Genomic DNA, 12,704 nt, shown 5'->3' on the forward strand with positions numbered 1-12,704 from the left:
GTATATACATGTAGTGTTTTAATATGTATTCATACACTTTTGAAAGACTTCAAGACACCTATCAAAATACTTCTACTTAACAAAAATGTTTACAATTACATCCTCGTTCAGTTTCATCAACAATTCTACTCGTATGCACCCGTATTCGTACCCGTACAATACACAGCTTTTAGATGTATGTACTATTGGTATATACACTCCAATGATCAGCTCTTAGCAGCCCATGTGAGTCACCTAACACATGTGGGAACCATCATTTGTCAACTAGCATGAAATATCTCATAAAATTACAAAAATATGAGTAATCATTCATGACTTATTTACATGAAAACAAAATTACATATCCTTTATATCTAATCCATACACCAACGACCAAAAACACCTACAAACACTTTCATTCTTCAATTTTCTTCATCTAATTGATCTCTCTCAAGTTCTATCTTCAAGTTCTAAGTGTTCTTCATAAATTCCAAAAGTTCTAGTTTCATAAAATCAAGAATACTTTCAAGATTGCAAGTTTACTTCCAAGTTTTCTAAATCCATTCCAAGTAATCATCCAAGATCAAGAAACCTTTGTTACTTACAGTAGGTTATCTTTCTAATACAAGGTAATAATCATATTCAAACTTTAATTCAATTTCTATAACTATAACAATCTTATTTCGAGTGGAAATCTTACTTGAAATTGTTTTCGTGTCATGATTCTGCTTCAAGAACTTTCAAGCCATCCAAGGATCCTTTGAAGCTAGATCTATTTTTCTCATTTCCAGTAGGTTTATCCAAGGAACTTGAGGTAGTAATGATGTTCATAACATCATTCGATTCATACATATAAAGCTATCTTATTCGAAGGTTTAAACTTGTAATCACTAGAACATAGTTTAGTTAATTCTAAACTTGTTCGCAAATAAAAGTTAATCCTTCTAACTTGAATTTTAAAATCAACTAAACACATGTTCTATATCTATATGATATGCTAACTTAATGATTTAAAACCTGGAAACACGAAAAACACCGTAAAACCGGATTTACGCCGTCGTAGTAACACCGCGGGCTGTTTTGGGTTAGTTAATTAAAAACTATGATAAACTTTGATTTAAAAGTTGTTATTATGGGAAAATGATTTTTATTATGAACATGAAACTATATCCAAAAATTATGGTTAAACTCAAAGTGGAAGTATGTTTTCTAAAATGGTCATCTAGACGTCGTTCTTTCGACTGAAATGACTACCTTTACAAAAACGACTTGTAACTTATTTTTCCGACTATAAACCTTTACTTTTTCTGTTTAGATTCATAAAATAGAGTTCAATATGAAACCATAGCAATTTGATTCACTCAAAACGGATTTAAAATGAAGAAGTTATGGGTAAAACAAGATTGGATAATTTTTCTCATTTTAGCTACGTGAAAATTGGTAACAAATCTATTCCAACCATAACTTAATCAACTTGTATTGTATATTATGTAATCTTGAGATACCAAAGACACGTATACAATGTTTCGACCTATCATGTTGACACATCTATATATATTTCGGAACAACCATAGACACTCTATATGTGAATGTTGGAGTTAGCTATACAGGGTTGAGGTTGATTCCAAAATATATATAGTTTGAGTTGTAATCAATACTGAGATACGTATACACTGGGTCGTGGATTGATTCAAGATAATATTTATCGATTTATTTCTGTACATCTAACTGTGGACAACTAGTTGTAGGTTACTAACGAGGACAGCTGACTTAATAAACTTAAAACATCAAAATATATTAAAAGTGTTGCAAATATATTTTGAACATACTTTGATATATATGTATATATTGTTATAGGTTCGTGAATCAACCAGTGGCCAAGTATTACTTCCCGACGAAGTAAAAATCTGTGAAAGTGAGTTATAGTCCCACTTTTAAAATCTAATATTTTTGGGATGAGAATACATGCAGGTTTTATAAATAATTTACAAAATAGACACAAGTACGTGAAACTACATTCTATGGTTGAATTATCGAAATCGAATATGCCCCTTTTTATTAAGTCTGGTAATCTAAGAATTAGGGAACAGACACCCTAATTGACGCGAATCCTAAAGATAGATCTATTGGGCCTAACAAACCCCATCCAAAGTACCGGATGCTTTAGTACTTCGAAATTTATATCATATCCGAAGGGTGTCCCGGAATGATGGGGATATTCTTATATATGCATCTTGTTAATGTCGGTTACCAGGTGTTCACCATATGAATGATTTTTATCTCTATGTATGGGATGTGTATTGAAATATGAAATCTTGTGGTCTATTGTTACGATTTGATATATATAGGTTAAACCTATAACTCACCAACATTTTTGTTGACGTTTAAAGCATGTTTATTCTCAGGTGAATACTAAGAGCTTCCGCTGTTGCATACTAAAATAAGGACAAGATTTGGAGTCCATGTTTGTATGATATTGTGTAAAAACTGCATTCAAGAAACTGATTTCGATGTAACATATTTGTATTGTAAACCATTATGTAATGGTCGTGTGTAAACAGGATATTTTAGATTATCATTATTTGATAATCTACGTAAAGCTTTTTAAACCGTTATTTATGAAATAAAGGTTATGGTTTGTTTTAAAAATGAATGCAGTCTTTGAAAAACGTCTCATATAGAGGTCAAAACCTCGCAACGAAATCAATTAATATGGAACGTTTTTAATCAATAAGAACGGGACATTTCACCAGGCGGGCCGTTTGCAAGCCCGTTTGGCTTGCTGATTTGCTGGATCATAACTTGATTTCTTGTCTTTCACCGTTTTCGCTCTAGAATCTTCGTTTTAGCTCCGATTTACTCGATTCTTCTTGCACCGTCTTTGTAATCACTTGTTCTTCAATTTTAACCGACGAAGCAGGTATTTTGGCGATAAAGTTTGGAACTTTATTGTTTTTGGGTCTTAATACCGGGGTGAAAACGTGACTTTTTAGCCGATATCAGGCGTCAACAACAAACACGTGGAAGGTGCACTTATGATGATGATTTAGAAATTAAAGGATTTAGATAAATAGGGATAACAATTTAAAGGAAAAAGAAATAAAGGATGATGACTTTACAAAGAAGCCGTGAAAGTTTAAAGACGGCATATGTGCAGTCGACAGGAGCAACGAAAGAAAAAGAATGGCTGGAAAAAAAACCCTAAGATAATAGGCTCTGATACCATGTTAGAGAATGTTTTTTCATGAATGATAAAATGTATTACACCACTATTATATAGTACATGAACTAGGGTTTGAGAGCCTATAACAAATGGGCCATATGGGCTAATCTAAACAATCATCTATACAAATATAAGGTCCAATATCTATACGCTAACACTCACACATTCATCTCTCGTAGTTGCATAACCCGTACCCAACTACTACTCTGGAGGAAACTCGAACCAAGCCAAGGGCATGGCCGGTAAAGCCCCCTTCCCCGCTGCCCCCGCACTAAGTGAAAGGCGACGTGAGTGGATACTTTAGGTCAGGGATAACATTGAGTGTAATGTTGTAGTCCAACGGAGTCGAACTCTTGACCTCTCGCTAAGAGAGGCAGAGCACTACCAATTGAGCTACAACTCAATATTAATTGCAATTAACTAATAGTTTACAATAATAATTATTTATTGAAATCTGAATAAATCCGGTTACGACTTTTAATTGAAACCTGAATATATATAGAGGAATTTAATATAAAATCTAATATCTCGAATATGTCACTTAGAGTTATGGTTTAATTTTGCATGTATTAGTCATTTTAAATCTAAATACTTATACTAGAACTCTTCATTATTTCGAATGACGAGACTTTCCGTGAGTGGAGCTTGATAAACGCACTCGATAAACGTGGTATAGACCTAGACTCGATTTAATGCTTCATATGCAATAATGACATCGAATTCGTCGATCACATGTATTAACCTACAGTCGACTCAATGCTCCAAATGCAACAATGAGATTGAATTTGAGCACATGCTTCTTTTCTGTGCGCAAGCAAAAGAAAAATGTGATCACACTTTTCGTTAGTGGAATGTAAGTAACTTCACCTACTCCTATATGTGAAGAAGGGTTTAAAAGAAATGGTAGGAGCTCTAGTACGGATGAAAATAGATGTTCGATTCATGGAATATCTATCCGACCTGGTTCATTTATGTGAATATGGATAATAGATGAATATATATATATATATATATATATATATATATATATATATATATATATATATATATATGTATATATATATATATATGTATATATATATATATATATGTATATATATATGTATATATGTATATATATATATATGTATGTATATATATATATATATAGATATGTACATATGTACATATATATATATATACATATATATATATATACATATGTACATATATATATATATATGTACATATATATATACATATATACATATATATACATATATGTATATATGTATATATATATATATATGTATATATATATATATATATATATGGATCTTGATGATGTAAAATTAGTAGTCCGAATATGAATAACAAATTATTATTCACGGATCACGGATATATTCATTTACCATCTGAAATACATATAAATTTATACATATTTACTATAATATATGCATATGCATACACATATATATTATAAACTATTGACATGGTTAGATTATATATATATATATTTTGCACGTTATAAACTATTAAATTAAATATAACATTAGTTAAAAGATATATATCCTTATTCCTTATACATATACATTGATATTGTAAAAAAAACATACATATTTTGCTCAAATGACTGTGTATAAATTTTATTCAATTGTGGTATTTATATTCGTTAAACATACTTTGATGATTCCTTTCATAATACGAATATCTTTAAAAAAAAAAAAAAAAAAAAACTTAAATATCCAATGAATATCCATTAACCTGCACCATCGAACGAATATGAATATAGATGAATAATATTTAAATAGATACGAATATGGATATGAATATGGATTTAAAAAAATAAATGGATATGCATATGCATATAGATATGGATATAAGATCATTTGATTCATTATCATCCCTAAACTCTAGCTCTAGCTCGAGCATACCTTTAAGTTATGAGAAGAAAATCTGGAATAGTCATATGGCGTTAAATGAGATTCAAATAAAAAGCTTTCAACGGATTTCTTATCGCTCGCAGAAGTTAGTGCTCGATAAGTTTGAGTGCTTATTTGAAAGAAAAAAAAAGATTGATCGATTGTTTTATCTCCGGCAATCGAGCAAACATTCTCAATGGTGTATAACAATCAATCGATTAATCTAGTTGATTAAATTGAGTAATTAATGTTGAGTTCCCAAAATAATTAAGGATTTAATTATGACAAAACAGCAATTATGTACACTAAAGTGTTATGTGCAGCCAGCATAGGTTTATTTATGTATAGACAGCATTTGTTGCTGTGTCGAGTGTCCCAGTATGCTGCCCGGTCTACTAGCACAAGGTATACAGCATTCTTCAACCAGCACAGGACGTGTGTCCAGCAAATCATCAAGATCAAGTGAATCAGTAGAAGAACCAGCATAACTGGTAGCAGCATACAACACTTAGATGAATTATGCTCCATTACAAGCATAATGGTTTCCTGTGTGATATACATCGATTGTACTATTCAACAAGAGTCGAAGACAAAGTTGAACAAAAAAGGACACGTGTCGGCAGCTGACAAGTGACCTTACAAGATCACGTGGGAATGCAGGAGTTTAACGCATGTGCAGACATGTGTAATACTTTGTCAACGCCTAGGGAACCCAACATTCTATTTTTTATTCAAATAGTGGTGTCAAACCGAATTAGGGTGTTCCTGCAAATAGCTACCAAAGAGGAAAGAAGAGAGCACGCTCTCTAATGCAGTTGTCCCCACAAGTACAGACATCTTATGTACCAGTGGACAATAGATCAATTACATGGATAATAGGACTAATATAACTAGAAGTATTCACTATTGTAATATTTAGTGGTGTGAGTTTTATTAAATAGTCCAAACGTGTAATTGTTTAAAGATAACCTCTTTAACTATATTTAGGCGTAATTTGTATCAACCAACTGTTTATTCCGCCATCGAACAGTTGTGATTATTTGAGATTTATATCAATAAAAGAATAACGTAGAAAATTACCCAAGGCTCTTATTGAATTACTTGCTTGAATACATACTGCTACTTAACTTGTTTAATTGAAAAGAATTGTATCCACCCTCTCTCTACAATACTTATGTTGTTAATCAAGGGACCAACAATTAATATACAAGGTGATGAATTATGATGAAGATGATCAGAATTCAATCGGAATCGACTAAACTTGTATTTGAGATGCAGTTTTAGTAGAGTACGTTTACAGTGATTGAGATTTATTTTAAACGAATGACCCGAGGATATATTTATAGGCGGAAAAAATTGTTACATGAGCGACAGACGCGGCACACGTACCACTTGTGTGCGTAACAAACTTTCCCGAATATTCGGGCTAACGTAGCACAAACGCTTTGCTCGTGTGCCACTGCCTAGATATTTTGGAGCACGTGTACAGGCTACCGGATGGCGCAGATGATTGTCCAAGCTAAAGGGCTTGCATGTAAACCTCGTCTATATATTCTTCTTCAATTGTTCCTATCCAGCGCATCCTCCCCGAGCCCTTCTATCTGGATTACTTGATTAAGGAGTCGGCACATCCTACTTATTCTTGAATCATCGTCTCCTCAAGAACTCATTCTTCCTATCCTTCATTTGCCTTAATACACTTTCTTTCAATATTGATTCTATCTCCGACTACCAATATCTCATCCATCTTGGCAACAATGTGCTGAAAATGGATAATCCGTATCCGGAATACGGATTATTTGATACGATTCATGGGGCGTATCATTAAGTCCCCTATTTGGTAATGCCAGCTCTCACATGTATATATTATCAATAGCAGTTTGAAAAGACTCGGTGACCCTGCGTCATTCCCTTTTTAAATTGCAATTGCACCATGGGGTTTTTCTAGGGTTACACCTTCACCATAGTGTTTTGACACGTGTCAATGATTCCAACAGTTTAATCCATCATCCATTCCTATAAACACCCCTTTCATTAAGTTAAATTTTTTAATTAATTTGTTAATTTTTACGCTCCCATATAATCATTTTCTCCAATTTTTCCACACAAAAATTCCAATGAGCTTCGATCATCAATTGTTAGGTTAGTCGTTTTTCTTGAAATTTACTTTTTGAATTCAATCTTTTATTTAAATTTATAAAATGGCCGAAGAATCCATTCCATCAATGAGCGGTCGTGGTCGAGGCTCCAAGAACATAGTAAATGTCCCCAGAGTAATCAGTAAAGTCCAATCACGAATACATTGCAGACCTTATCCGTGACTTTCTTTATTGAAGCTTATGAACCCATGGTCCCTGGCCCTTTCCATAGAGGACATAATCCTCCTCCAGACACCTTCACCCTCTATGGTGCCGGTATTGCGGACACTTGCGTCTCCCCCCAACCAATTTTATGCTTGAATTCCTTGAGTTCTACAGTCTCACACCCGGACAACTTCATGGCCACGCTAAAATGAGTGAAGTGGGAAATGTTTTTTTTATTTCCAAGAACATTTGCCCATCCCTTCTTTTATTCCGCAACGCTTTTCTGGTAGCCGCCTCCGAATAGGCAGGTATTCTATCGATAGAAAATCAGGTTACGAATTTCCCGGAGAGATGGACTCATCTCTGAAAGGCTGGAGAGGAACCTCCTCCTTTGTGAAGGCAAACAAATTACCAGATAGAACCCATTTCTTCCATCCCTTCCCCTACATCCGTCACCAAGAAAACGGAAAGGGAAGGAGACCTCTACCTCTCCACCAAAAAAGTCAAAGAAGAAATTATAAACATATATCTTTGCATCCTGCAAACACTGGTTAAATCATACATTAACCATCATTTTGTTATGTTTATTAGGAGTCCTACACTCCATGGTGAAGAATCCTTATGTGGAGGAACCCTTCATTCATTCTACTGATTCTTCCACTCCATCCAGGACCCATCAAGAAGCACCTGTTGATGAGCCCGACAACCTGATTCCAGCTTTCCGGAGCTGGAAACTAACTATCCTGGCCTATGCGCCATTCGTAGAAGCTTTCCTCTCCTAGTATTGTACAATCTTTTCGAAAAAATGTATCCAAAGGAGGTCCGGATAGCCCGTCTTCATGCTCATATTGTGAGTAGTTCTGCCCTCCTAGACAGCATAATCCGGGAAGAGGAAAATAAAGATGCTTCTGCTGACGAGCTATTTGTTTGTCAAAAAAATTGAAGATTGCCGAGGAACGAGCCATCTATCTGGAAAGACAGCTCGAGGAAAATGAGAAGGAGAAGGAAGCAGCGGTTGACGTTGCCGCCTTGACCGCAGAGGACAAGGTGGAGGGCTTGGAACAGACCAAATATCAGAAATGATAAGTTTGAGTGCTTAATTCGGGAAAAAGAGGATTGATTGTTTTATATCCGATAATCGTGCAACTAAAAATCATGGCTGAGTCTAGATTATTCAGCTGCTTCGTTTTTCTTTTTTGTGTCAGCATGATCACCTTCATTATGTAACTACTCAAGCTTCTCATGCATGTTGCTCTATGCATGAGTTTATTTATCCATTCGAACCCTAGTATACAGATAAAAATATCCTTTTTGCCGAAGGCAAAAAAAGAAGTAAAAACGGAAAGTAAAAAAAAAAGAAAAAAAAAAGAATAAGAAATCTTCATTACTTGTATTTAGTAAGGAGAGTGTAACCACCAATAATAATAAAAAAAACACCAACATAAGCAAGTAAATAATAGTTTTTGTGTCAATTCACATTGCTGAAAATACAAATGAATATATTTTTACTATTGATATCATATAATCCAAGGACAAAATAATTTTAATTTAGAAAGAAATATGAATATGAATAAAATACAAAATTCATGTAAAAGGTATCGTTCAGTAATCAACTACAACACGAGTATTTGTTCTGACCTTGCTTAGAACCATCATCACCATTGTTTGAAAGTGTCACCCTGTTTACAGATAATTCGGCTTTATACGAATCTGAATTCAATACTTTCCGACTAACGTTGTTATATATCTCTCGAATGACCATCTCAAATGCTGTTTTGACATTAGTCGAATCGAGTGCAGATGTTTCCATGAAAAACAACCCATTTTTCTCTGCAAGATTCTTTCCATCTTCAACAGAAACAGCCCTGATATTCTCCAGATCCAGTTTGTTTCCCACTAACATTCTTGCCACTGTTGTCTCTGAATGAGCTGCATATATTTTCATAAAAAAAAAGGTAAAGATAATACAGGGAATTGAGTTTTATCCATCAGGGTAACAAAATCCTAGAAACGATCATACAATTTATCCACGAGAATAATAATAATTAGAATTTCGTGACTGACCATTAATACAGAAGGTAACGTACAATAGAGATAACATTTGTTGTCATTCAGAGTATATTTGATGTTCTATTCGTAGCCAATTTAGAGCATGTGAATGTTGATCCTTATACATGTAACAGACAATAGAGGTAAGAGGATCGCAATTAATCAAGACTTTTCAGCTGATCATAAAAATGTACACAGAGGTAAGACGTTTGTGTCATGTCTTAGTAACTACTAAAACTGATCCTAGTTAAATGGGGATGTGTGGGTAATATATCATCTCTAAAGGCTCAAACACTTCAAATGAAGGCAGAACATTAACCGAACGTATTCCAAATGCCTAGAACTCCTTATATCGCTCTATTTTGAAACTTAATGTAAATTAATGTAAATAATGTACGGAGTAGTATTCTTGATCATGCTTGAAAACATTGATTATTTTAACAATCAAGAAAACAAAAGAAACAAAAAGGAAAAATAAATGTTCTGCCAAAAATATTTCATTCTAAAAACTGACTTGTCTTGACTTGCTACCCAACCCGTCCTTTCCTACCACTTTGTCACCTCAAATAATTCATTCTAAAAACTGACTTGTCTTGACTTGCTACCCAAAATATCCTTTCCTACCACTTTGCCACCTCTAATTTGTTTCGTCGGCCTCATTTTTTGCATTATTCGGATGGTAATGTGTCACATCACCCATTATGACCAAACAAAAGACCCATTTAAACGAAGTAAAGTTTCAAAGTTTACGTTTGTTGAAAACCGAATAACAATTGAATGTGAACAGACTCATATACATCAACAATTAATTAATCAGTTTAAAAGAGGTTATGATAAACCAGAAAGCTCTTGACATATGTTACCTACTTTATCCCCCAACACATATTCATTGTAGGCAAGTCTCTACACGTTAACTAACTACTAACGACCAGAAAAAATGCATACTACTATCCAAAGTTTAGGCAAATATTATGTAATTACTGATACACAGTTGGAGATATCATACAACAAATTACAAAACTATTAAATTAAAGAATAATGCTTTTGAAGTAATTCAAAATAACAATTTCATCAAAAAAGAAAAGAAAAAATGCAATCACGATTGATGTTTAAGAGGGTGTCTGGGATTTCATTTTCATAACAGATATTGTGTTTTCAAAACTTCATTTAAATAAAACCATGTACCACACCGTTTTTCTAAAACACAATCCGTAGATGGTCATTATTTAGCCATACCTTTTATTTCTGACTATTTATGGTTTGCAAATGCGATAACAAAAATAATCTCCTAAAAACGCAATCCCAAACACCCCCAAACATTTCCAGACATATATTTTCCAGACATATATTTTCATTCGTTTGCAAGACCATATTGACATTTTGCAAATACAAAGATATCTTTGGTTCATAACTATTCATATTTGCTACCAGTAGCGTTAGCATCACAAGAACTATGGTTTTTTTTTTTTTTTCCAACAAAAAGCAAGATAAAAACTTCTATTGGAAAAGTTACTTACACATTTCAAATCAACAAAACTCCTAGTATGACACCTACAGTCAACCAGGATTCAAACTCAAATATAATGTAATTTTACAACTCAACTGACAGATCATCATCCCACAATCATGAAACCGATTCACCGTTATATTTAAGAACAATTACATCACAGACTCATGGTAATTCATGTTAAAATTCTGTCAACACATCTTCCATCCAGCTAAAATTCAGTGATCTATAGCATACTATCAATCAAACCTAAATCAAATGAAAATCAGATTTTTAAAACTAAAATCAAATTGAACAATTGAACTCACTATTTAGCTCCTCAAGCCACCGCGAAACACTTTCAAACGTAGTACTACGAGAAATATCATACACAATTAAAGCACCAACAGCACCACGATAGTATGCTGACGTCACAGCACGAAACCGTTCCTGACCAGCAGTATCCCAAATCTGAGCTTTAACTTCTTTTCCATCAATTTCCATACTTTGAGTCTGGAATTCAACTCCGATTGTTGCTTTTGAATGCAAATTGAACTCATTTCGAGCGTAGCGAGATAACAGATTTGATTTACCGACTGCTGAATCGCCGATTATGACGACTTTGAACAAGTATTCTTCACCTTCGTCATCAGATGACGACATTTTCGTGATGAATTGACTGAAATTTTGAAGAATTGGTGGAATTAAGGTTTGAAGTTGGGGTTTGTAATTGGGGATTAATAGGACAGCGAAGAAACAGGTTGAAGAAAAGGCTGGCAGAGAGTTGCTGAGACAGAGGTGCGTTATTCGTGACTCTTCTCTCATATCAGTCAATCATTTAAAAATAAATAAATACGTAATATGTATTAAAAAGAATATAAATGTAATAAAATAAATATAGTGAGTATTTTTTTTTTTAACAGCAGTACACTAGGGTGTTCATCGGTTCGGTTTTCGGTTTGTTCGGTTTATTATGTTCGGTGTATTCGGTTTTAATTTTTTTGAGCAAAACCGAAAACCGAATTCAAATTTAAAACCGAACCGAACCGAAAACCGAATTCGAATTCCGATTCGGTTCGGTTTTCGGTTAAAACCGAATATTAAGGAAAAACTGAGAACGATGGTAGTTTAATTGTGGCGTTACTGATTTCTTCGTTATTTATATACTAAAACAATGGTGTACTATTAAATTATTAAGAATTCGATGATTTATTAATATTTACAGCTTAATTATGACGTTTAGTGCTTCTGTTATTAAGAAAAAGAACATAATAATTTGAGTAACATAATTATAATGTATGGTACCAAATCTTTATATGGGTGAGAACATAGTTTATTGATTGGATCCCAAATTATAATGATATTAAAACATAAATATACAAATTAAAAATATATAAATATTTTGAATTCGGTTTTCGGTTAAACCGAATTCGGAATTCTCAAAACCGAAAACCGAACCGAAAACCGAATTCAAATTCGGTTTCGGTTTGACTCGATCCGAAAACCGTTTTTCAAATTCAGTTTGGTTTTTTTCCGGTTTGGTTTCGGTTTGGTTTTCGGGTTCCACGGTTTCAAACCAAATACTGACCACCCCTACAGTACAGGATCACCCAGAGGAATTAACCACCTACGCGTTCATCTCATGCAGTTGCATAACACGTCATCAACTGATGCCTAGGAGGAAACTCAGCTCAGTCCGAAGGCATGACGTTAAAAGCCCCCACCCACTGCCCCTGCAACGCGATGTGCAGAAGGCACCCTTG

At 33.8% G+C, this 12,704-nt stretch overlaps 1 protein-coding gene across 1 annotated transcript; it reads right to left on the reverse strand.

The window, feature by feature from the left end:
• Window positions 1-8,969: 8,969 nt before the first annotated feature.
• Window positions 8,970-11,761, reverse strand: LOC139843945 (ras-related protein RABA5c-like). Its single transcript, XM_071834133.1, has 2 exons — window positions 11,271-11,761; window positions 8,970-9,335 (listed from the first exon to the last, which is right to left on the reverse strand). The coding sequence occupies exons 1-2, from the start codon at window positions 11,602-11,604 to the stop codon at window positions 9,016-9,018; spliced, it is 654 nt and encodes a 217-aa protein (XP_071690234.1). The 5' UTR covers window positions 11,605-11,761; the 3' UTR covers window positions 8,970-9,015.
• Between the last annotated feature and the right edge of the window lie 943 nt (window positions 11,762-12,704).

Source organism: Rutidosis leptorrhynchoides, chromosome 4 (genome assembly GCF_046630445.1).
Source record: "Rutidosis leptorrhynchoides isolate AG116_Rl617_1_P2 chromosome 4, CSIRO_AGI_Rlap_v1, whole genome shotgun sequence".
NCBI classification, from domain to species: Eukaryota; Viridiplantae; Streptophyta; class Magnoliopsida; order Asterales; family Asteraceae; genus Rutidosis; species Rutidosis leptorrhynchoides.